This window comes from Malania oleifera, chromosome 11 (assembly GCF_029873635.1).
Source record: "Malania oleifera isolate guangnan ecotype guangnan chromosome 11, ASM2987363v1, whole genome shotgun sequence".
Classification (NCBI taxonomy): domain Eukaryota; kingdom Viridiplantae; phylum Streptophyta; class Magnoliopsida; order Santalales; family Ximeniaceae; genus Malania; species Malania oleifera.
This window is the reverse complement of record NC_080427.1, coordinates 31504961-31532272: the sequence shown is the minus strand read 5'-3', so window position 1 is coordinate 31532272 and position 27312 is coordinate 31504961. Positions and strand designations below refer to the sequence as shown.

Below are 27312 nucleotides of genomic sequence, written 5' to 3'. Positions count from 1 at the left end.
TAGAAAATATAATTAATGCATCAATAGTATTGTAATGTTTGAATAATTTAAGGACAACAATTAAATTAAATAATTTATTAGAGAAAAGTTAGTGTTTTAACTTTTAAAAGTTTTAAATTGTAACTTTCAAAGCTCACTAAAAGAATAAAAAATTAAATTTTAAAAGGTAAAAAAGGTTATTTACTAAACATGTTCGATCAAATTTTTACTTTTAAAAAAGAAAAGTTGTGATAAAAAGGGTAAAAAATAGTTACAAAATTTATTAATTTTATTTTTATTGGTAGTTGCAAAAATATTATTTCAATCACTATTAGCAGATACAAAAATTAAATTATAAGTTTATGTGGAGGTTTCAAAATACTAATAATTTTATTTATGAAGAGTTTTAAAAATATTAATTATTTTGTTTGTGGTCTCATAAATTAATACATTTATTAGAAATAATTATAAAAATGATTAGTCCATCATTATTTGTTATTATCTCAGCATTAATAACATATCAAATTTAAATTTAAATTTAAAAGAATAATAATTGATTTATTAATGATTATCGAAATTATAGATTCAATTATTAATGCAGATTATGAAAGATATTATTTCAAATATTTTTTTTTTCCGGCACGTGTAACTACATTCTTGTTTTTGGAAATGGAATTGACAATGCTCAGTGGAAACAGTCAGCATCCGGCCTGTGGAGAAAAATCAGCTCGCCCTCTCTCTCTCTCTCTCTCCTATATATATATTTCTGAAATTTGATCTTTCAAATGGCCATTGTCTGCGCTCTCCAGTTTCGCCGTGCAGAGTCTCTGCTTAACCGGCCAAACCCAAACCCCAGCTTCCCATTCGATGGCTATGGCTTCCTCTGCCTCCATTAGATCGCTATTCTGCGCTCTTCCTACTTCTCGTGGCGAGCATGTAAGTGATAACTGACACTTTTGTTTCGGTACAATTTTTTTTGGTTGTTTTTTTCGGGGAAGTTAATGACGCGAGGAAAATAAAATTATGGAATTTGAAGCTTCCGTCGTTCCGGGCAGAGAATAAGGAAGGGGTTTACATTTTGAGGGAGTTAAAATGGCATGTAAACTTAGGGTTCGCTTTTATTTTTTGGTTCTTGTAACGATTCCTCATTCCCAGCTTAATTGTTGTTGAGGAAATGTGGAAAAGAGCGAAATGCAATGCTGCATGTCTATGTTATTAGTTAGGATTACGGGAGATAAGTCAAGGCCATTCATTGGAGCATGATGAATGACTGGTTGGCTTAGTCTTGAATTTCAAATGTCATTTTTTGGCGACCAGAATAACAGCATAACTTCAGTTTTTTGAGCTCTTTGTTGCATTTTATTTCCATCTTAGTTCTCCGTAACTGCATGGTTTGTTGGAGCTGGTTTTGATACTGATTGGTGTTGGATTTCAGGGCTTCACGCCTGGGACTTCTGTGGTGAATTTCGGCTATAACACGGCGGAGAATGTGAGGGGAAACGGATTGTCTTTGAGGAAGAAATTTGAGTTGAATTGTTCAGTAGACCGGGAGATGGATGTGAGCACAGCAGCATTGGCTGATGGGGTTACAGAGTGCTTAGATGGTTTGTGTGGTTGATTTGTTATGGCATTTAAAACCATGTTTCCCATTGTATCAATTGATGTGGCTATTTTTGTTGTTAAGATGTAGAAGAGGGGGAGAAGGAGCCTAATATTTCAACAATATTGATGAATTTTGAAAGTAAGTTTGATCCGTATGGTTCAATGAGCACACCTCTTTATCAAACAGCTACCTTTAAGCAGGTAAATGTACCATTTTAATGCAGTTGACAGCTTGAATTTTTTACTCTTTTTTTTTTCCTTTTTGGGTTAAAAAACTGCTTAAAGATGGGAATTTTTTTTTAAAATTATTTGAAATTGTCTTGCTGGACTATAAGTTTTAAAGTGATGGATGTTAACTTGTTTGCATGAAAAGAAAAAATACACTCAACAGTTGGCACTGCACACCTGGATTCTATACTTAGATTTGGTGTTTTATCCATGTGGCTTTCTTGATTTTGGGGTTTCAGATAAATCTTATTTTCAATACTCAACTTGCAGCCTTGCGCAACAGAAAATGGTCCCTATGATTACACTAGAAGTGGAAATCCTACGCGGGATGTGTTGGAAAGGTCTCACTTGCAATAATATGTTGATGTAGTTTAGTTGATGTTCAAGTACCACTTCTTTCTTTTTGTTTTTGTAATCTGTGCCCTATTTGATTCTCAGCCTTTTGGCGAAGCTTGATAAAGCAGATCGATCACTTTGTTTCACAAGTGGGATGGCTGCTTTGACTGCTGTAACTGGTCTTGTTGGAACTGGTGCTTGTTTGTTCTTTCATCTTGCCTACATTTTAAATGATATTGTAATATGCACATGCATGTCTACATGCTTATATAGTATAGCCTAAATTTTAAACTTGTAGGCTTGTAAAGAATAGACCCATGGTTGCCAAAGCTTAATCTTAAATGGGGAATTATGTTTGAAAACTGGGTTGGGTTTGGTTGGACAGGGCATATCCTTTATTATTTTAGGGAACATATACTATATGTTGGATACTTATTCATACATTCTCTATACAGGGTGTTGAGGATGAGAAATGCATGTTTTGTGCATTATTCTCATTAGTGCAAATATGCAACTATACAGTATATTGTTTTCACAATAAAGCCCATTTTATATTTTCTACTTTGAATTTTGATTGTTAAAGGTATCATTCTAGGTGAGGAAATTGTTGCTGGAGATGACATATATGGTGGTTCTGATCGGTTGCTATCGCAAGTAATTCCAAAGAAGGGAATTGTGGTTAAGTCAGTACAGTTTCCTTTTTACATTTACTTTTATGTAGCTGTTGAGTGTTGGTGCAGTTTTGTATAATTATGTCTCTACGTGCAGACGAGTCAATACTACTGATTTAGAGGAGGTGGCTTCTGCAATTGGACCCTGGACAAAGCTCGTGTGGCTGGAGAGTCCAACCAACCCTCGATTACAAGTTACTGATATTCGTGTAAGGCATTTTGGTTTTTATGTTTAAGTAGTTATGTTTATGAACAATTGTTCTACATCTTTTAGTTTCTGTATCAATCAGTGGAGAGGATTTTCCCACTGTGGTTGTTGACAAATATCATAAGCTTGATAAATTAGAGAATTAAAATTGTTTTTAATAGTACACTAGAAAAAAAGTTCTATGAAATGTTATTTTGTGGATATTGCTTTTCTATTTATACAACATGGTGCACTTTAGGCATTGTTGTCCAACATGTATGATGTATTGGTGGGATGCAACAGCTCCAAAAAGTTCAAATGACTTAGAAAAATGTTAAGTATGGACCGTATGGTAGACAAATATTCTCCTTTGAAGCCAAAAAAGTACTTGGTGGAAAAATGTGTGTCTATGTTGCTAATGGCATGAATTTCAATTAAAAATATTTTAATTCTTTTAGATTGTGTACCAGCCATCGTGCAAGTGTTTGTTGTATGTTTTTTTTTTTAAATGTATTTCACGATAAGATGTGCATATGGAACATTTACTCTCAACAATGGCCATAAATTGTGTTTCCACTCCCTTGTAACCAACTATGTGTCTGCGTCATAGGGATAGAACTTTTTCTATACTCAGTGAGTGTGTGTGGCTGCTGTTGGCAATAAGATGATGAATCTATGAATTTTTAAATGACAATGAACTTTAGTGAATGAAAATTTCGTGGATATGTAATTTCACTCTTCTATTTCTTTTAGAATTGCAATTAATTTTGCAAATTGCTACTTTTTAACATTGGAGCACTTACCTTTTTGTTCCATCTTCAGAAAATTGCAGAGATGGCACATGCACATGGTGCTCTTGTCTTGGTGGATAACAGTATAATGTCTCCTGTTTTGTCCCGACCTTTGGAACTTGGTGCAGGTATAGATACTTTTTTTTTTTTTTTTGAAAATTAGTTCCTGCTTCAAGTGATACTGATCTGAAAAATGGCAATTTCTTTTTTAGACATTGTGATGAACTCCGCTACTAAATTTATTGCTGGACATAGTGATGTCATGGCAGGTGTTCTTTCTGTAAAAGGGGAAAGGTTGTTCTTCAATGCCTTATGTACTTTGCACTTTATATAAGTTATCTCCCCACTTTGTTTGTTTGTTAGTTTTTTTCATAATAATTTTTATTTCATTCCTTGTATTGAACTATTGATCAATATCAACTTGTTTTGAAGGAAATAGGTGCCAGCTACCATTCACTGTCTTTGGCAAAATAGATGCTTTAATAGATGCTTATAAATTATAAATAACATTCCTTTAAGCTAAGCTTAACTCATTTTCAACTTTGGTGAAAAAGAGTTAAGCTATGCACGGAAGAAAGTTCAACATCTTAAGTGTTATCAGTTGACATACTACATGCCCTTTCAAACTAAATATTTCCTTTAAAATTTGGTTGACAATTAATAAGAAGTGGTTTGTGCACACTATAAAACTGACATCTGTAGTGTATTTTTCCTGATCACCAGCTGTCTTAACTCTTAATGACAGTTCTCCTTGACTTGCAACTACTATTGTGTTTCCTTTTATGATATATTTTTTGGTTCTGTTTCTGTATTCACCAGCTTGGCACAAGACTTGTATTTCCTACAGAATGCAGAGGGCTGTGGATTGGCCCCATTTGACTGTTGGATCTGCTTACGTGGTATAAAGACTATGGCCTTACGGGTTGAGAAGCAGCAGGTGCTACTCTAAATATGCCTTTGGTGTAATTTCTTGCATTTAATAGGCAAGGGATAATTCATAAGGGCACCAAGGGGTTTTTTGCTACTTAACAAAACCAAATTTAACAAGAGTAAGTAGAATTGGCAGCTTCAATATTCACAAAATGCTGATATTGATCCAAAAGAATGGGGTTTTTAACCAGCAACTTAAGGTTGGATGCCACTTCTGAATCTCAAAAGCTCTTATATTTCTCTCATTCCTAACCAAGAACTGGTACGAGGGATCAGTGGTACAGATTTCCTCAGCCTATATGTTTGAATTCCTTCTGAAGTCCATGCTTCATCCTTAATAGAGCCAGCTGTAACAATTTCATTCTCATCAATGCTAATGCACAATTCCAGATTAACCTGGTCCATCTGCAGTTAATTAGTAAATGATGAAACGTCTGTTTTTAATCATTCAAAAACAGAAGCTAACAGAAAATCCCTTTTCAAAAGGTTATACAGAGTCAGGACTCATGACAACATTGAGTGGGGCCAAGCTCTTCCATATGGAATTCCGAGGGAAATTGTTCTCTTCAATTCCGTAATTCTCAGTGCTACAGATCTGGGATCTTAGCTCAGAAATCTCACTCCTGGTATTCTTCCATCTAACTGCATTCCCATCCCCTTGCTTCCCAGACTTCCGCACGATGAATGAAAGAAATTTGCGCTATTCAACGCCCAATCAAAATTTTTTTTTTTCTGAAAGTCACATCCAAACTGTCCTCCCAACAGCAGCAAAATAGTTTGTTAGATTACCACCGTAGCTAAAAAATTAAGTTGTGGGAAGACAATGTATATCAAGCTGTAACACCCCCACACATGCAGCTCAATTGCACATGGAGAGAGTAACAAACACTTGTTATTGGGAATAAGATGATTTTTGACCATTAGCAATAAATGGTAGCTGCATGACTAGAACCCAGGACCTCTTGGCAACCATAGCTATGATACCATGTTAGATTAAACTTTATACTCACTTTACCTAAAAGCTTAATCTGTTAGGTTGTGGGCCAACCATGTATATCCCGCTTTAAACATAGTTAAAGCTGATCAAGGCTTCCTTATTACTGGCCAGATTGAACTATTCGGAGTACTTCCTTCAAAGAAGGGTTTTTGCATACCAACAATCCTGGCCAAACAGCATAGAATCACCTCACTCAGCCTCAAAACAGTCATTTCAAAGAATATATGCCAAGCTTTCCAGATGTTTTTCCACAAAATTACCCCATAAGCATGTGTAGTTGTATGCATAGTTCGACCATTATGCTCCAAGGCATTTGATGAAAGATTTTTTTCACAGGCTCCCATTTCACCAAATGAAAACTAGGGTTTTCCACTGCTGCCCCAGTTTTCAAATGAAATAGGAAAGAGGGAATACAATGAATGGGTAAGTTGGGTAAAGTACTTTTTAAGATTGATCCCACCTCCCTTTAGTAAATTTCACCATCACTTTCTTAAAAGTTAAAACCCTCGTCACTAGATCCCAAATACTTTTATCCTTGAATTTAAGCTTTTAGGTAAAGTGGTAATCTATCTTTTTTTAATAGAAAAAGAAATTCATTAACACTTACAAGGGGTGAAGGATAATGGATCCTCATATTAAACCAATGGAACAAAAGAAATTACAGTATTCTCCCCTCCAATTCCTATGAAGGCGTGAAAGAGTAATCCCCAAAAAGAACTGAAAGAATAAGCCCAAAAAGACGCAAGGAAAACAACTTTGTTTATAGGATACAAAGTTGGGTTGCTTCGCCTTTAAAAATCCTTGTGTCCGTTCTATCCAAATTCCAAAGAGTCCAAAGGATGGCAAATCTAGCACATCTCCAAAAAATCATCCTTCCCTTCCTTCTCCCAAAGCCTTTACAATGCAAGACTTCAACTGTTTGTGGAAAGCCACACCCTCACCGAAGTCTGAAAACAAATGAACCTAAATCTCCTTGGACGTCAAGAAATGAAAGAACAAATCATCAATATTTTCATTAGAATCATAGAACATTAAACAAATATCCAGGCTTGTAGCTTTGTGAGAGCTCCTTGTTTGTAGCAGGTCATTGGTGTCAAGTCTATAAAGGACCAAAGTCCACATGAAAGCCCTTATTTTGAAAGGAACCTTAGCCTTTCATATGAATTTGTTCAAAGGGGAAGAGCAAGGGCTTGAAAAGGGAAAGGAAATATATAGATAAACTAGGAAAAGCAGCATAACAAGAGTATTGTGGCCTCCTAATGACAAGCAAGCGCTTTTCCACCCCACTATTATGTAAGAACAAGAACAATCTTTGATTCCTTTTTGAAAGGATGGATATGGATTTTTTTGGAGAAATAATACTATTCCAATTATGATACTCGTGTAGAAAAAATCGTAAGAAATGCAAAGAAGAGGTATCTTTCACCCAGTAGAGAATAATTTTAACCAAGATTTCCAAATCTATTTCCCACTCTCTTCACCACGGGGTCCCAAAACAAGGTACAGTTAGGATCAACACCGTGTGGATGACCCAAATATGTCAAAGCCCACTTTGGCATTGTACAATTTGTGAAGGTAAGCTAGGCCATCCAACTCTGTGAAACCTAAATTGACATTGTTAGTGTGGAAAGACATCCTTTAATCCACTCCCTCCAAACCCCACCGAACCCCTTCAAGGAACACATGATCCATGAAGCTCCAACTAACCATGTCATAGGCTTTTTCATAATCTAATTTGAGTAAAATGCCCCTTCTTAGTCGAAAGTCTCTCACCCTCTTAGAACATTCCTTCTTGGGGACGAGCTATAAACACAGAGTTCACATTCTTACCCACCACTCTATTTCTTTAAACTCATGGCAAAAGTCCATGGGATCTTCCTGCATCACTTCCCAACTATCTTGGAAAAAAGCCATTAAGCCCATCAGTGTCTGAGGCCTTACCCTTATCCATCTCAAAGACTGCCCCCTAATCTCCTCAATGTCAAAAGTCCTTTCCAGCCAAGTAACGAGGTTTTCATTAATAGGAATACAATTTATACCTTCAATCATCAACACATTCGAACGCCCATTGGTGTACAACCTCTTGTGGAAATCTGTTAGCACTTCTCCAATTTGTCCTGAATCCCTTACCACATTTCCCTCATCTGTTTCCAATTCCTTAATCAAATTCTTCCTCCTCCCGTTGGCTACTCTATGGAAAAAATTGGCATTAAAATCAGTTCCCCACCCCCCTCATTTCACCAAAACTTCCTTATTCCAGATTTTCAATCCACCTTTTCACATCCTTCAACTTTCTTAGAAATCTAAATCCTGCTCAACCTTGAAGATTGCTCTCTCCACCAAGACTTAATACACTCCCTAAAAGAAGTGAGCATTGGCCACATATTCTCAAAACGAAAAGGAGAAGGGCCGGAAGGCTGAAATCCAAGAGAACTGGCAATGATCTGATGCTGGTCTAAACAGAATCTCCTGGGCAACATTTGAAAAAGTATCCTCCATTCATTAGTAAACAAAAATAATCAATACGAGAGGAAGCAATGCTGTCTCCTGAGGCCACCCAGGTAAAGTGGCTATTGCTCAGCGGTAAATCCTTAAGCCCACACTCTTGGATAATGGATTCAAATTCTCATGCTACTAGTGACCCTAGAACTCTCCAACCTCTCCTTTGTATTCCGGATATATTGAAATCCCCATCCACCACTCAATGTGGATTGCAAAGGCTGAAAAGACTAGCCATCTCTTTGAAAAAAGAATTCCACAAATGGGATAGTGTGGGTCCTTAAACTATTGAAAACCATCAATCCCGTAAACCCTTATGGCTCGTTTGGTTCGGCAGAATAATTATTCCTTGGAATAAGATAGAATATAGTTTAAATTTTGGGAATCAAAGGAATAGTTATTCCAAATATATTCCTAATTATTTCATTCAAAACATCCAGCAACATAGGAAGAGAGAATTCACCAACAACAGTCCCTAAAAGACGCCACCCCAGTATCCTAGACAATGATTTGCCCTCCCAAAGCACCTGAAGAGGGAAAGACACTATTCGGAGAAACCCTACTTATTAATTCTTTCACTACCTCCTGCTTCCTACTACTACCTAAACACCTAACTTTCCAAGAGAGAATCTTCATTGACAACTTCTATCACCCCCAAACTCCTGTCCCCCTTTTCATAATTGGCTTAGGAGGCAAGCCTACACAGTTCTCTACTCAGAATATTTTCTTTTTCTCCCTCCTCACCCCACCACCAATCCTAATCATTTCCCCTTTATGATTAACAAGACTACGACCTAATTCATCAAAAAGGTTTTTGGCATCATGATTGTCCCTCTCATCTCCTAGAAGGTCTGCTATTTGCAAGTCCCCTTTTCAATTAACCCCTTTTGGTAGAGAAGTGTTTTAGATGTAGCAGTGGACTGCTTTGGATTGGGAAGAAATATCATTTGGATTAGCTGTACTGATCACTGGAATCCCAAGAGGTTCAACCCCAGTGTTGCAAAAAAATGTAGTCCCTTGAAACAACTTGGACCCAAGAAGGGTTTGCTCTCACAGCTGAAGCCATAACCTCTGTAGTAGTCTGCATTAAATCTTGATTTCCTTGGCTTTTAGAATAACTTCCCGTAGACCGCCCCCCTCGTTTTTTGGCAGCCAGATTTTCCTTAGGATGAGAGTGATGAAGATCCTCTCTCTGATCCTGACCAGTATTGCTTCTAAAGCACGGGTTTTACTATTATGATTATGGCCCAATTCCTTAATATGCCCAGTGCTAGCACGTTTATTTAAAATTGAGAAATATTTTGAAGAGGTGCCTGGATAGTGAGATATCTTCCTTCCATTCTTATAAATTCCATTCCCCAACTCAAGCTTTCCTTTCTCCTCGCCGGAGTTCCTCCAGTTCTGAGAAACCGGCATTTGCAATCTTAGGAATAATGGAGGTCTGGATTCCAGCATAGGCTGTTGCTGCTGTTCATTTGCAGTATAAACATTATATGAAGCACACTCGTGACATTTAGAATCTGGTTTGAATGAGAATTTCCTTAATCTATTGTTCTCCTGTAACAACCCCTCAGAATTTCTTCCACTCTGACACCTCCTTTCTGTCCACTACGCACACCATTTGAATCACACCATTTGTTGGGATCTTCTCTAGAGAAATAAAACAACCAAAATCCTTTGCTCAATTGGAGCATGATAATATAGTTAGGAGCTCCAAGAGTTTTCACCTGTGGAGTTTTGCTGTTCTTTAACTGAGGAAGGCTTTAAGCTCCCTTGACAGCCACAGCTTCTCCTGTTCTGAAAGAGAAATGGAAAAGAGGCTGTGCGTTTGTTCTCTTGGTGATGACGATTATCCCTTCTTTTTCCTCAAGGGCAGATCTCTTTTGTTGATGAAGAACCTTACTCCCCATGAGGATTACTAAATAGATTACTGCAAGAATCAAGAGGTCATGTAATAATTATGAATCTAGAAATTAAACCGGCACAATCTCTTATCAACAATTTGTTGAGCACGACCATCTTTAGAAACAAAGCTGACCACGGCTCCAGCAGTTGAAGAAACCAATGAAGGCTCTATCTATAAGAACAGAGAACTTCGGTGAAGAAATACAACTTCTATTTTCACCAAAGCTCAAAGCCCGTCCCCTAAATCCTGCAGAATGTTCTCATACGCTTCTTCCATGTCCAATTTGCAGGTCCCCACAATATTACATCCTCTGATCTTGCCACCACCAGTTCATCGACAATAACTAAAAACACCAATGTTTTGATGACCCTTCACAAAAGCATTCAAGTAAGGACCCACCAACTCTTTCAATCTATTGACCATCTTATTGATTTGTAGTTGCACCTGATAAGACTAATAGGTCTAAAGTCCCCAATATCAACAATCCCTTGTTTGGGATCTACACAACAGTAGTGTTATCAATGTGATTCAGAAAATTACTCATATTATGGAATTACTTTCTCCCCTTTGAATAGAGGATAGCGCAATTTCTCTTGGGTTTATCAGTCTAAGCAGGAAACAATATACCTTGATATTATTGATAATTTTTTGATTCAAAGGATCATCCCATCTAAATTGAAAAAGCAAATACCTTTTCAGGAAGAAATCGAGTTCTGCTTCTGTGTTGCTCTTTGATTTCATGAAGTCATTTTTGTTGCACCACAGCCTTCCTCTGCCCTGGGGAAAAAAAGTTATTAGAAGAAAAAACATCCAGTACTCTGCCTTGTTGACTCCTGAATCACCAAGAGTTTGACCTCCCCTCATCAAAGGAGCTTGCCTTTGCTTCCCTTGCTCAATCAAACTCCACACCTCTGCCAAAAGTCTCCTTGGCAGTCTTCAAATAAAGGGAATTCATATATGGCTTCCTTCATCTCTGATTCTCCTAATTCTTGACCATTCACCACCACCTTGCTAATGCAATCACTTTTGAATTGTAGTTGGTCATTCTATTAAAAAACTTGGAGCTTGTTTAGCTGTGGAGAACAGTTTTTATTTTATTTTTTTCTTTTTCCCTAGGATAGAATAATTCTTATATAAAGGAAGAAGAATAAAGAATTATAACTTAGGAGAGGACAAGAAATCCTCAAGAAGGGCACAGACAGCCAAAAAAATAAGGAACAGAAACAAAGGAAAAAGGGGAAAAAAAAAACAGAATCTAATTAAGAAAACGTCTTTTTTTTTTTCAACCTCTACCATCATATTTTGTAAGTTTGCTAAAAACCACGCTTGGCACATGAAAAAAGTGAAGTTGGGCTGTCCTTGTGGACTCCCTAAATTATCAGATGACTGAAGAACTTAGTGTCCTGTTACTTCAATGAGATATATGAAATGCCTTAGGCTAATTATATAATTTTTTTGAAAATTGATATTGGACTAAAAAAATATGGAATTCTCAAAGATATATTTAGTGCAAAGAATGATTAAAAAATAACATATTTTAAAGAAGAGTACTGATGTTAAGTGAATGAATGATAACACAAAAAATATAAAATAAAATGAATTTTTTTCCAGGAAGAATAAAAGGTGGTCTTGATAGAGGGAAAGATGGGTGATGAACTGATGACAACCTTTTAAGATTGATGTGCGCAATAATCACTTTGAATAAGTGTGCGTGTGTGTGGTTGTGTGAAAGAGAGACAGAGAGAGCTTGTTCTTCTTATTTAAAAAGGAAGGCTATTCATTTTGGCAGGAGAACGCACAGAAGATTGCTGAATTTCTTTCCACCCATCCACGTGTAAAAAAAGTTAATTATGCTGGTCTTCCTGGTCATCCTGGGCGCTCCTTGCACTATTCTCAGGTATTGATGCTAGACCAAACTTCAAAATTAATGCTTTGATGCCACAAATGCTTCTATTTCAGATTTTATATACTTGAACATCACCTCTTGCAGGCGAAGGGGGCAGGCTCTGTGCTTAGCTTTTTGACAGGGTCAGTGGCACTGTCTAAACATGTTGTTGAGACTACCAAGTACTTCAGCATAACTGTCAGCTTTGGTAATCATTCTTTCTACTCCAAGTTCTTGCATGTGGCCCATGAAATTTTCAGAATTACTGAGAACATAATGTTTTCTTCCTTGGTTTTAGACAATGTTGATAATATTGTGGGTTTCTGTCTTATGATTTTACAGTGCTGTCATAGTTAAACTTGTAATATAAATTTTTAAATTATTATTATTATTTTTATAACAAATTAGACTAGAAAAAATGTACAAGGAGAATAAGAAAACCTCCTAAACAAAAAAAAAAAAAAACCAGTGGAAAGAACAAAAAGATAAAACAACAATCAAGCTAATAAAGCTAGCCAATCTGCTTGGATGTCAGAGAACCTCACTCCTAACTGACACCAGCATGCCAAAAGAGATGCTAAATAATGGATCTTATTCCACAACAAAGAGGCATTCTACTTTTTAACTGTAAACATGCACACATTTTATTCCAACCACAATCCCAACAGCACTGTGAAAACTGGGCATCTCCACAAGCATCTGCATCCTTGCTTCTACATTCACCAAAAGAATCCCCCACCAATTCCGGACAATCCCAATTTCTATGAATAGATCAAAGAGCTTAGTCCACATCTTCTAAGCAAAGGCACAGTGCAAAAACAGATGAGAAGCTGCTTCTGAACTGTCAAAATACAATGAGCACACGTGAGGAAAAAGCGCCTTCAAAGTCTCCTATTCTAGAATGTACTGTTGGTATTAACACTATAAATAACCAAAAAATAAATAAATAAAAAAATTAATGACTCTGCCAAAGAGAGGACTCCTGTAAGGCAAACCATAAAAGCCATTTAGCCATAGGAGTAGTGTTTTTAGACCCTGACTTTTTGAGTCCTCAAAGGCCCCCTGCTTAGATATACACTATCTCCCTGGCCCAGCTAGTGGAGATCTCTCGTAATTTTCTCAAGCTTATTAGGAATCTTCTCTAGAATCCTAAAAATAGACAAATAATATAAAGGGATTCTAGCAACACAAGCCTAAATAAGAGTAATGTGCCCCCCCAAGGAAAATAATGCACTTTTCCACCCATCCAACTGCTTATGACACCTCTCTACCACTGGGTCCACAAAGCTTGCCAACCTAGGATTACCCCTCCACAAGGCCCCTAAATAACAATTGGGTCAATCTAAAATACTACAACATGCTAATGTGGCGAACTCTCCTGAGATCTACTGGAACTTAGATTAATAGCAACAATACCACTCTTCCCCAAGTCACTCTGCTTAAAGATTTGAAGAAGAATTAGATACTAAAAAATGGATCTACTCGAGACCTATGAAAAACATGGTATCATCAGCAATCTGAAAGTGGGACACAACCCCCTCTCTACCCACTGCCAACCCTTTCAAAAGACCCTTTTGTCAACTGCCCTTTCTACCATTCTACTCGAGACATTTACCACTGGCACAAACAAGGAGATAACAGATCCCCTTGTCTAACTCCCTTGATGCACTAAACCAAAAAGGCCATCTCTCCCCAAACCCCTTCCTAACGAATATGTTATCCAAAAAAAATTCCAACTTACCTTAGCATAAGCTTTTTTCAAAGTCCAATTTAAAAATAACCCCCCTCTCGTTCCTCCTATGAACCTATTTCACTACCTCATTTAGCAACAAAAATATCATCCACAATCTACCTACACCCAACAAATGCACTTTGAGCCTTAGAAATAGTATCATCAAACAACACTCATTCTATTAGCTAGAATTTCAGCAATTCAGCAGTCTTAATAGATTTACTCCTCTTAGGCTCCAAAGTGATGAAATTGGAAAATAATGCTGTTGTTCAGAATCTCATTCCAACAGTCATTAATAACCTTCAACAAGTCCCCCTCACATCCAAAAAATCTTGAGAAAAGGCTATAGTAAATCCATCCAGATGCGGAACCTGTTACCTCTCCATCCCAAATACAGTTACCCTCACTTCCTCCTCCTCAAAAGGTCCTTTCAACCAAGTCATCTAATCTTCAAAAATGGGGTCCCAATCTAAACCCTCAATCATAGGCCAACAAGCATCCTCCTGGGTGTAAAGATTCAGGAAAAAAATCAGTAATCTTAGTCACAATCAGATGAGATTCAGAAATAACCTCACATCCTCTCAATTCCAATTCCCTAATCAGGTTTTTCTTCAACTTCCCATTAACTAACTTGTGAAAATATTTAGAATTGCCATCTCCCTTTTTCATTTTCTTATTTTCTATCTTGAAAATCCAACTCACCCGAAATGCTAGCCTTCCTAATCACAATATCCCCAAAGACCTCCTTATTCCATTTTTTCAAGTCTTTTCAAGACTCTTAAGCTTCCTCATAAACCTATACCCTTCCCAACCCTTTTCCAACTCCTCACTCCAAGAATCCCTAACCAAAGAATGAAAAGAATCATGATCCGGCCATATGTTTCCAAATGAAGAGGAGGACCCTAATTAACCTTGCTAGATTCCAAGAAGACAGGAAAACGATCAGACGTAGATCTAGATAAAACAGTTTGAGAAGGATTAGAGAAAACGTCCTTCCAATCACTTCAAAACAAAAAATTGTCTTAACAACCTGCAGCCCTCTCACCACCCGTAGACTGAGAGAAACATGTGTTGCCCCAGAAGGAGGTTTGTTGAACTACAATCTCTGATGAACATATCAATGCTCAAAGTTACCTCTCACCCCCTTTATTTTCTCCACAGGCAACCTATCTACATTAAAATCACCTCCTACAAATCTACCTAGGGGAACAAAAGCCAAAAACAGTGAATAGCTTATCTCAGAAAGAGCTAAAAGTTGGTCTATAAGGACCATAAACAGAAGTGGACAATGATTGGCCCCTGCCTTGCACAGCTACCAAGACTTAAAAGGGAGAAAGAGCCCAACAAAGTTATTCTGGAGATGGAATGAGGATCCCAAACAATTAGAACACCCCCAGCCGTACTCAGAGAAGGGAGAAACTCACACTCCTTACACCTACCCTCCCAAATACTCGCACTATCCCACTTATAGACTAACAAGTTTAAGAGAATATGTAGACGATGCTAAATTTTATATTCTTTTTGAACCTTTTCTTTTCCCCCTCATATGTTCTAGGACTAACCCCAATCTTCACCTCTTGCCCTAAAGGACTCACTGTTCAAAAGACTAATAGCAAAGGCATCCCCCTTATTAGAATCCTCCCACTTTGGCATGCCGCATTACCTGTAAATTTAGACCAGCTAGGAATGGGTCTTGCCTATTTTAATATTCTCATTGTTGGGCCTGTCCAGACCCATCTCTGTAAGCTTATCCAAACCCAGGCCTTCAGCTGATTCTGCCTTAGTGTGCTTACTTTGTCCCTTCGTCTCAACCCATATAAACACCTGTTTCTTAACAGGTGTTATTGACAGAACCTTTTGTAATTCCATTATTTTTAAATTTAAATTGGGACATCCACTACTGTGATCCATTAACCTCAACTCTCTGAATGTTTATTGAACTGCAATCAACAAAACAAAAACCAGATTTGTCGTTCACCTGCTCTTTTATATCATTATTGACTTTTGCTATACCCTTCAAAGCAAGAAGGAAAGACAGCCATCCTGAAGCTTCCACTTTCTCAGGGAGATGAACAGACTGAATACTGCCTTCATTTTTGAATTTCTCCAAACACAAGAATCGATTCCTTCCATTTGACGGGTTTTTCAGGCCCACCTCTTTGTTGAGACCAAAATGTGCTAATCTTCCTTTTAACCACTGAAGCTCATCATTTATAAACAATAACATTGATGTGTCCCTCCCTGCGAATTTCACTATGCAAATATAGATATTATCCAGTTGATCTAAATTAAGCACCTTCTAATCAGCTATTAAAGTATAATGAACACCCATCGAGACTACTCTAAAACAAACAGATTTGAAAATCACTTGCCACAGTGAATGGTGAATCCCGTTTGTCATCTCTGAGAGGCAGAAATGTCCAGAACTTCATCGTTTGCTGCAAACTAAACGGCCTTACACTGCATAAAGTTAACTAGCTGATTTATTTAACAAATCTTCAGGGGGTTCCATATGTTCCTCCTTGCAATTCAATAATGTAAATAGAGACATTATCCAATTGATCTAAATTGATCACTTTTCAATCAGTTTTGAGAGTACAATGAACACCCATAAAGGCTACTCTAAAATATGAAAAGGACTTGCTGAAATCCATGGTAAATCCCAGCTCGTTATTTCTGACGGGCAGGAATGTCCAGAACTTCATCATTTGATGCAAACTAAATGGCCTCTTACATATTGCATGAAGTTAACTACCTGATTTGTTTAACAAATCTTCAGGGGGTTCAATTTTTTTAACTCTTCCAAATATTTAGTAAATGACTCAATGTAGACATCCCATTTCTCCACCCATTCATTGATATTCCTAGTAAATTCATCCATCACTAAAGCGAAAAGACAAGGACACAAAGCTAAAGTATTAATCAAGGATTAATTATATCTGGAGCCTACGAAAGCTGCAGCTGATAGAAATAAACACAGTTATGTATGCATTTAAAAGAAAAGAGTTGACAGCATATGTATGCATGCTAAGAACTGCAAACAGTTAAAATGATTTATATCTAGATTGTAAAAGCAAAGAAGGCTTAATTCCATGAGATTGTATATTTTCGAAGTAAATAAAATCATCCAAACAAATGTTAGAAATGTGTGGATTCACATGTTGATTGTTGAGGCAATTTTCACTGGGAAGAAATTTGTGTGCATGTGTTCTAAATTTACTATGAAAGAATTAATTTGTGATAATTATAAGTTCAGCTTTTAAGGAGTTCAATTCAACAAAAGAAACGTCTTCATGAATTATAATGTGCTATGAAATCATAATAGCTATCTCCATTCTATGTTAGACATGGGTTCTATTAAGTGTATATTACATGCTGTATAACCCATGCGTCTTGCAATCAAACAAGCATATTAGGATTGTTGAAGTTTGGATGATTGAAACTGGAATGTGTTTTTAATTTAGGGCATCTGATATTGATAGATGCAGAAATGTCGTCAAAATAAATAAAAGAATTCTATCCTGAAGAGAAAAAAGAAAGCAACACTGTTTCAGAATTATAGTTTTTGGAGCAAATCAGTGTTTTTGATAAATCATGAAAAAGTAATGCATTATTGTGCCGGTTTCTTATGTATGTCGCATAATCTTGCCATTAGCTATATATAGTGGAACTTGATCATGTTGCGAGATTCTGCACATCATAAATTTAATGTCATGCAGCAGCTAGTTTTGTATTCTAGTACTCGCGCGCTTCATTTTCAAGGCTGTGATAATACAGGTTTTTTCTCCTCTTCTGTAGTTTTTCGATACTGACTTTGTGGTTGTCTTTCTTTGGTAGGGAGTGTGAAATCCCTAATAAGCTTGCCTTGCTTTATGTCACATGCAAGCATACCAGCTGCGGTGCGTGAGGCCAGAGGTCTAACAGAAGATCTTATTCGTATCTCTGTGGGAATTGAGGATGTGGATGATCTGATAGCTGATTTAGATGCTGCCCTAAGAACTGGGCCTCTATAAGTTCTAGAGAATTTTTAATTGTGAGCCTCCGATTTGAATAATGATCTTGCCTTTTCTTTTGAGTATATGAATATGTGAAATCACATTCAATTATGTGATTATAATTATGGTTGCGTGATTATTTACTGCCTTCTGAGGAGCAAAATTTTAAGCTAAATGATACCTTAAGCTAGTCCTTGATATTTAGTTCACAGAATCTCTGTTTGTAGGAATAGAATCATTGCGTTATAATAGTTTGATGAAAGGATGCGTTTTGTCAAAGCAAATGATGTCACTTTTTCATGAATCCATAACTTTGCCATGGCCGATTTCTTTTGTTTGTTCTCGTGCCCTTCAAATGAATCATCTTTGATTTAAAAAATGCAGGAAATTTTAATAAAAGAAGGTTGAATTGATTACAAAATCCAGGCCAAATTTATTTGTGAAAAATAGCTTTAATTTTTATTTTTAATTTTTAAAAGTTAATTATGAAAAATTACTTTATTTCTCAATTTCTTTAAATATAATAATAATAAATGACAAACTCCTTTTCCTTTTGATAGCTTTTATTTTTTGGATATGTTTCTTAGTTGTTCAAAATGTTAATTCATATAACATACTTTGTCTTACAATATTCCTATAAAACTTTCCTTATAATCTTAATGTTATTTTATGATCATATAATGCACTTGAGACATTTCTTCATTTTACCTAACTTGCTATAAGTCTATGAATTATAACTTTAGTTTCTTCTTTAACTTGAATAATAGATATAAGACATTTCTTTAACGTATTAGTGCTATTGATTTATTTATCGTTAAGTTCAGCTGTCTCCCATATTCCTCCTAATATGATTACAATTATACTTCATATATTCTATTTTATTTTTACTTATCTTAAAGCTTTTATATTTTAACGTTTCTCTCCATAATTCTAACTTAAATTCTACTTCACCTCTAGTTTTATTAATCAAGACAATATCATTTGTAAACAACATGCATCATGAAATTAGATATTTCCAGTCAATTCATCCATCATCAAAGTAAAAGGATAAGGGCCTAAAGAAAATTCTTGATGTACACTTATTTGTGACTAACAATTCTTTAATCTCTCTTGTAGGAACCCGAACCAAGAAAAGAAAAAGAAAAGAAAAAAAAAAAGGGAAAAATGTTTGGCATAGGACCAAACCGTTGGTGGTTTCAGGGAGTTCAAGAAAACTGTTGACGGTTTTAAACTACTGAGAGTTTCTATGTATGACCACGGGAAATATGGTTTGGAAGTGACCAAATCGTCGACGGTTTCAGCAAAATCGTCGACAGTTTCCTGTGGGACCGAGGCTTATAAGTTAGAATCTTATTATAGTTTTTCATTCTAACTCATATTTTCTCTCTCCCATGGTTTTCTCTCTCACACCCTCTCTCTCTCTCTCTCTCTCGCTCCCTGATCCTCTCTCCCTCCTCTCGGCTTGCCGATTCTCTCTCCTCGGCAAGTTAAGGAAGCTAGGGTTTCCGTCCTCCGAATGCTGTAGGCATATTTTTAGGAACAGATAAGAGGATTAGATTATGTCAGTTATTTTTGAAAGGTGAACTGATTAAACTGAAGTATGTATCAGGAATGTTATGTATGATTTTTTGATTGAATCAGGCGTATGAAAATGAGGGTTTTGGTATTATATACGTATTTGGGGAAAACTAAAGTGAGTGGGGTGATCATCTCTTTTTCCTGAAAAACATATGTATTGAGTTAAATTAAACCCTAGAGATGATCATACCTTTATTTTCAACAAATTATACTTTCCCTGGGCAGTATTATATTATGAAATATCACTCAATTCGTGTGGCATGAAAATGTTATAGTTATTGCATAATTAAACCTGATGGTTTTCATGGTATTATACAGTGAAAGATACGATTTTTATACGGAGTATGATATGATTAGTTTTATATAGAATTATGAACATGACGATTTTATACCGAGTTATGATATGCCAGTTTTTATACTGAGTTATGATATGACAAGTTTTATACAGATTCATGAATATGCTAGTTTTATACCGAGGTATGACAAGACAGTTTTATATCGAATAATGATATGACAAGCTCTATGCAAAATTATGAACATAACAAGTTTTATACAAATTTGTGAAAATGAGTTCATGTACTATTTTTACTGTGTAAATTATATATATGGTTTATGAACCCTGAGAGACCAGATCTTATGGAAGCTTGGTACTGTAGCTAGTGATGTTTTTAGTGCAACCACACTATTCAGAGAGTGTTGGTATTAGACAGTCGATTTAGCCCGAGAAGAGCAGGATACCCTCCTGGGTCCGAACTAGGTTGAGGTAGGCAAATCGTACTTCAGAGCATCTTATGTTGAGCTAACAGTGGTCGGTCGGCCAGATTGCTAGGTCTAGTCTTTGGACCGCACAACCCGATCATGGGGGTTATTCATAATGTTATGATGACCTAATAAGGAAGGTTCTCTATCCATATATGTTATATATGAAACATGGGCTATAATAAGCCGAAAGTGTGTTATCACGAAAATTACGTATTTTCAGTTATATAGACGTGAGTACAGTTTCAAATGCTATTTCAGTTATAGTTAAATATATAAATGTTTTATGATCATACTAAAACTCATGATAGCCACACACTGATGCTAATCTAACTTGTCTTACTGAGAAGTGTTTCACCCCAATATCCAACTCATTTTTCAGGTCCCATAGGGAATTGAGCCTAGCGTGCTACGGGGCTAGGAGTAGTTTTTATTGCTATTGTAAGCGAGACACTGAGTTTTTATGTTTATGTCTTATTTTGGGATGTAATATATAACATGGAGACACTTATGTGTAACTGAGATGGTCTAGGACTCTGGTAAAGTGTTTTGAGGTTTAATTATCTTCCGCTGCATGTTTATATTGAGTTATGGATAGGGATACCTAGGACCCCTTGTTTGGGTTCGAGTAATTATAATTATGGTATTATAGATATATGTATAGGAATAGCACTCCGGGCCCCATCGGGTTCGGGGCGCTACAATTGTGGTATCAGAGCACCAAGTTGATAGGTCCTGTAGACTTTGATAGATGATTTTACTAGAGCATTAGTTCAAGTTGGGATGAGGATAGGAACGGGTAGATGTGGATACTGGTATGTTATTTTGAGTTTTGTCTTGTAACTTGGAAGCAGGAATCTCTTGATGGTTTTCTGTGTTTTTTTTTGGAACAACAGTTTCAGAAAAGTGATGGTAAATCTATCGATGGTTTTTGTTTTTGAGCAGAGAGACTGGAACTTGAAAAATTAGAATTTGAAACGTTAAGTTGGGGTGATATGTCATAAATTTTGTGTTGGTTAGAGACTGGTACCCTGAAATGACTAAACGTATACAAGACAAGGGATTAGTGAGGTTTTTTGGGGCCAAACCATTGATGATTTTCTATGGTGTTCACAAACCGAGAAGATACTGGCAGTGCTGTGTTGCACTAATCAGCGGAAAGTCCTCTATGCCACCTTTAAGATGACGGGAGAGGCCAAGCGGTGGTGGTTAGCTGTGAAGCTACTTGAGGAGCAGAGGCCAGTACTCGTAGCATTGACCTAGAATGACTTCAAAGAGATCTTCTTTGCTCGATACTTCCCCGCCTCCACTAGGGATGCTAAGGCGGAAGAGATTCTGAATTTGACCTAGGGGCACTTGACTATGCAGTAGTATGTAGCCAACTTTGTGGAGATTCTAGATGAGTCCAAAAAGAAGCAGAGGTTCGAGAAGGGTCTAAGATAGGAGATTTACGAGCAGGTGGTGGTCTTGCAAGTGCGGGATTTCTCAGAGCTGGTGGATAAAGCCACTGTAATAGAGATGAGTCGGTAGAGAAGCGCAAAATTGCAGAGCCAGAGGAAGAAGCCTATGTCTTCTGGTTCTCACGCAGGTGCGAGTCAGGGGCCTTGGAGGAGGCATGGTAACTGTGGAGGTCAAAGACAAGAGATGGGGAAACATGCGTATTAGGGTAACCCATATTACCCTATTTGTTCTAAATGTAATAAAAGGCATCTGGGGGAATGCCGGAGTGGATCAGATACTTGTTTTCGGTGCGGTAGGCCCGACGACTTTGCATGAGAGTGCTGTGGGCCGATGAACATTGCACCCCCACCTAATCAATATCGGGGAGGGGATCAGGCACCCTGAGGCAACTACTAGAGGAATACTGCCCAGGCGCGGGTTTATTCTCTTACTCGTGGAGACGCAGAAAATGTGGGAGACGTGGTGACAGGTAATATCTTATTGTTTTCAAATAAAGCTGTTGTGTTATTTGATTCAGGAGCAACACACTCTTTCGTATCTTTAGGGTATATCAAATGGCGTGGGGTAGAAAATCAGTTATTAGACTTCGAATTATCCGTAGTCACACCGACAAGAAAAGTAGTAGTTTGTAAAAAAGTGATTAGAGATTATCCAATGGATATTTAGGGAAGAATGCTACCTGCTAGCTTAATTGTGTTTGATATGCATGGATTCGATGTCATTTTAGGAATGTACTGGCTAGCCTCCAATTATAATAGTATAGGCTGTCATAGAAAAGAGATAGTGTTCAGACCTCCTAGGGAGCAGGAGTATAAGTTTGTCGGGTTGTGTGTGCGCTCTTCACCACGAATTCTGTTAGCCATATAGGCTAAAAGGCCACTCTTGGATGGTTGTCAGGGATACTTAGCTTGTGTGAAAAAGGCACTAGAGGGAGAAGCAAAGCTTGAGGATATTCCAACAGTAAGGGATTTTCGTGATGTATTTTCGGAGGACTTACCTGGGTTGCCTCCCAACCGTGAAATCGGGTTTGCCATTGACTTACTTCCAGGGACGACACCAATCTCTAAGGATCCCTACAGAATGACTCCAGCTGAATTGAAGGAATTGAAGGAGCAGTTGTAGGAATTATCGGACAAAGGATTTATCAGACCTAGTGTGTCACCGTGGGGAGCACTAGTATTGTTCATGAAAAAGAAAGATGGGTCGATGAGGATGTGTATTGACTATCGAGAGATAAATAAAGTGACGTTTAAGAACAAGTACCCGCTACCCTGTATTGATGATCTATTTGACCAACTTTAGGGAACACAGGTCTTCTCTAAGATCAATCTTCGATGTGGGTATCATCAGGTGAAAGTCAAATCAGAGGATGTACCAAAGACTACTTTTCGAACCAGGTATGACCCCTATGAGTTCTTGGTTATGTCATTTGGATTGACAAATGCTCCTATTGCGTTTATGGACTTGATGAACAGGGTCATCACATATGCTTCTCTTCAACTCAAGGAATACGAGAAGAACTATTCCACACATGATATGGAATTGGCGGCAGTAGTGTATGCATTGAAAATTTGGAGGCACTACCTGTATGGTGAAAGATGCGAGATCTTCACGAACCATAAAAGCCTCAAGTACTTCTTCACGCATAAAGAATTGAAAATGAGACAGAGGAGATGACTAGAGATAATAAAGGACTATGATTGTACCATCAGTTACCACCCAGGGAAAGCTAATGTGGTAGCTAATGCGTTGAGTCGGAAGTCAGTTGGTGCATTAGTATCAGCAGTTGTAACTCAACATCAAATCAGGATGGATCTGGAAAGATTTGGTGTGGAAATAGTAGAGGGAAATCACCAGGCATTTATTGCTAGTCTGGTAATCCAACCGACCTTACTGGAAAGGATTAAGGTTGCTCAGATAAAAGATGCAGAGTTGGTAAAAATGGTGGATAAAGTATAAAGTGGAATGAGGGCAGATTTTAATATCTCATACGATGGAGTTTTGAGATTTTACACCAGATTATGTGTACCCAATGATGCTGAGATTAAAATAACCATTCTGAAGAGGCACATTGATCTTTTTATACAGTACATCTAGGGAGCACCAAGATGTATCGGGATTTACGAGAATCTTTCTGGTGGAACAACATAAAGAGAGAAATTGCCCGATTCGTAGAACAGTGCCTGACGTGTCAGTAAGTTAAGACTGAGCATCAGAGACCAGTAGGACCATTGCAACCACTTCACATTCCTAAGTGGAAGTGGGAATACATTTCCATGGACTTCATCACAGGGTTACCACAGACACTTCATGGGCAAAACGCCATCTGGGTAGTTATTGACTGACTAACAAAGACTGCTTATTTCATTTCAATTATAGTTAACTACTCCATAAATAGATTGGAAGAGTTGTATGTTCAGGAGATAGTTAGACAACATGGAGTACTTGTGTCCATTATTTCAGACCGGGACCCACAGTTCACCTCCCAGTTTTGGAAGAGTTTGCAGAAAGCTTTAGGATCTCAACTGACCTTTAGCACAACGTTTCACCTACAGACTGACGTAAAATTAGAGAGAACGACTAAGATATTAAAGGATATGTCGTGGGCTTGCGTGCTGGATTTTCAGAGGTAATTGGATTCAGTATCTGCTACTAGTCGAGTTCGCTTACAACAATAGCTATCAAGCCAGTATTGATATGGTAGTGTATGAAGCATTATATAGTCAGAGGTGCCGATCTCCGTCGTATTGGGATGAGGTTGGTGAATGGTAAATTTTGGGGCAAGAAATTATCAGACTTCTGATAAGATCAAACTCATCAGGGAAAGAATTAAAACAGTTTAGAGTTAATCGAAGAGTTACGCTGATATACGCCAACGAGAGCTAGAGTTTGAGGTAAGGGATATAAGATATTTCTGAGGATTTCTCCGACGAAGGGAGTCATAAGATTTGGAAAGAAGGGTAAGCTAAGTGATTACGCGCCAAAATTGCGTAATTGGGCATCTTAATCCGGACTTTACGACTTATATTTTTACTTAAATGTCCAAATTTGTCCAATATTTTAATATAGTTCCAAAATTATCATTCTTGAGTTTTATTGTGCAATTTACGATTTTTTGATAATTTTTTATCGTAGGAAAAGTCCTGGGAACCAAAAGCGACACCTGTTGGTATTTCGTGCATAACTTTTCCGTCCGAGCTCTAATCAGACCATTCAAATTTCTGGAGAAAGAGGAAAGGATTATCTACAACTTTTGTGTTTCGAGTTTTGTGAGACACGGGCTCCAGAAGGGTCAAATTTGGTGATGAACAAAGAACCAAAAAAAAAATGAAAAAAAAAAAAAAATGGATATATGATGTGACCTGGCCATGCAGGCCGGGTCAGTTCTTTCCAACAGGGTCAGGTTAAGCCAGGCGGGTAGGGCAGCAAACCCTTTACTTTATAAATTTCCCCTACGCACACAGAAACCGGCATCTCCTTTCTCTTCTTCTTCTTCCTCTCCCCTGCTTTCTCTTTCTTCTTCTTCTATCCTTACTTCTCTTTGCTGTTTCCTGTCTTCTCTCCCGGTATCCCTTTTAGTTTTTATTTTCCTCAGTCCTTCTCTTCTTCTTCTCCTCCCTCACCCTCTATTCCCTGATTTGCAACCAGTCCGAGGACCCCCCTGCTCAGCCTACAACAGACCACCACGAACAGCAGATTCCACAATAGCACGAAGCCATCTTCCTTGCTGCAACAACACCACGAAGCAGAGGCCATCTCCACGCTTTGCTCCAGCTCCTTCATCTGCTAAAATTCGAGGACCAACCTGCAGCAACCATTGAAGCCTCTCTCCCGAGCCACTGCCACACCAGTTGAACCCGAGGCAACCACACAGCTAGTTGCTGTCCAATGAAGCAGCAGTAGTAGCTTGCTGCCACAACCAACCACAATAGCCCGAGCACCCCCTGTTTTTCTCTCTTTTTCTCTTATTTGCTTTCTTTGTTTTTATTTTAGTTGAATGATGTGCTATTTTAATTTGAGGTTTGTTAAAAGTTTGACTTTTAATTGTTACTTGAATTGTTTCATGTTTACTGCAGTGTTCACCTTGTTTTAATATTATTGAGTTTCAACTAGTTGTTTTTTTTTTTTGGGAAAGATTTAATTGTGGTTTGATTTAGTTTAGGTTCTTTCTTGTTAAAGTTTGTGTTTTTATGTCGTCTGGGTATTGTTCAAGTGTTTAAAGTACTAAGTTTTGGTTCGATCTCTTGAAGTGTGTTAAAATTCCAATATTTAGTGTGTGTGTGTTTGATTGAGTTTCCATTGCATACTTTATTTCCTTGTTTGAAGTTGCCATTTTTAATTAATGCATGTTTCAGTGTTTCCTTAAGTAGGTTAGGATTTCCATTCTTGCTTTTTAATTTAGTGAATGTTAGTTTTAGGGTTTAAATTGCGTGTCATTTAATTCGTCAAAAGTGAAATTGAATAATCTTGAAAATCCCGAATCTGAATTGAGTTTAGTATCATTTTGTTTTCAATTGGACGAATGTAAATTTTGAGATTAAAATGCATTCCCTGAGGAGACAATCTAACCCCTAGGCTGAGTATTACACGACGTAACTCCTATACTTGGGATAGCTTCCAAATTGCTCGTTTTTCAAGTGAGTCAAGTTTTTGGCGCCGTTGCTGGAGAATGTCGGTTTTAGTCTCAAATTAGCGTTTTTCTCATCATTTTTATTAGTTTTATGAAAAAAAAAGCAGAAAAACAAAAACAAAAAAAAATTTGAGTTTTGAAAAAATATGGCTGCACCTATACCGTGCACGATAATGGACTTTTTGCATCTTGAATATGCCACTGCATCCTCTTCCACTATTTTGCTTAATGAAGAACTTAATTTCATGATGCAGCGCGGGAGGACGTCATTGCTACCCGAGTTCTACGGGATGGAATCTGAGTGCCCCTATCAGCACTTAGCAGAGTTTGAATTAACTAGAAATATGTTTTCCCCTCGTGTTAGAACTGATGAATCTATTAAACTGAATTTATTTTTTGTTACTTTGCAGGATGAGGTAGAAATGTAGTTTCAGTCCTTGAAATCTCACTCTATCACAAATTGGTCTGATATGAAGCGTGAATTTCTGCATGCATTTTGTCCCTCACAAAAAACTCAATTTTTGCAGGAACAAATTCTTAATTTTGTGCAACAGGATGACGAGACATTTCGGGCTTGTTGGGAGCGATTTAAGGATCTGCTAAGTACTTGTCCACATCACGGGTTTGACTCATGGAGGTTAGTTGATTGTTTTTATACTGCTTTTACCCCTGATTGCAAGTATTTTGTCCAAACCATGTGCAATGGAGAACTCTTCAGCAAGGATCCAGATCAGGTATTATCGTTCTTCGATTAACTAGCTGAAAATGTCCCACAGTGGAACACACGATACACTCAAGCACCCATGACTGCACACCCTATCAGCTCAATCGGTGGTGGAGATATATATGAACCACCAAACTATCAAGATATTTCTTTGAATTTATCTATTTCAGCCATAACTTCCGATAGTTTGGTGGAGGAATATCTGGATAGTTTGGTGGTTCATATATATCTCCACCACCGATTGAGCTGATAGGGTGTGCAGTCATGGGTGCTTGAGTGTATCGTGTGTTCCATTGTGGGACATTTTCTGCTAGGTAATCAAAGAACAATAATACATGATCTGGATCCTTACTGAAGAGTTCTCCATTGCACATGGTTTGGACAAAATACTTGCAATTAGGGGTAAGAGTAATATAAAAACA

General features: G+C 37.4%; 1 protein-coding gene across 3 annotated transcripts; it reads left to right on the top strand.

Annotated features, from left to right (window-relative positions):
• Nucleotides 1–638: 638 nt before the first annotated feature.
• Nucleotides 639–17885, top strand: LOC131168277 (cystathionine beta-lyase, chloroplastic). Of its 3 annotated transcripts, none has more exons than XM_058127595.1 (13): nucleotides 639–915; nucleotides 1415–1583; nucleotides 1670–1782; nucleotides 2080–2150; nucleotides 2248–2339; nucleotides 2741–2828; nucleotides 2914–3025; nucleotides 3826–3922; nucleotides 4007–4088; nucleotides 4614–4731; nucleotides 11916–12023; nucleotides 12117–12219; nucleotides 17581–17885. In XM_058127595.1, the coding sequence occupies exons 1-13, from the start codon at nucleotides 847–849 to the stop codon at nucleotides 17754–17756; spliced, it is 1398 nt and encodes a 465-aa protein (XP_057983578.1). In that variant the 5' UTR covers nucleotides 639–846; the 3' UTR covers nucleotides 17757–17885. The 3 variants fall into 3 exon arrangements, with proteins under 3 accessions (XP_057983578.1, XP_057983577.1, XP_057983579.1); XM_058127594.1 differs by having other exon boundaries at nucleotides 1664–1782; XM_058127596.1 differs by having other exon boundaries at nucleotides 660–915; nucleotides 1673–1782.
• Nucleotides 17886–27312: the final 9427 nt, after the last annotated feature.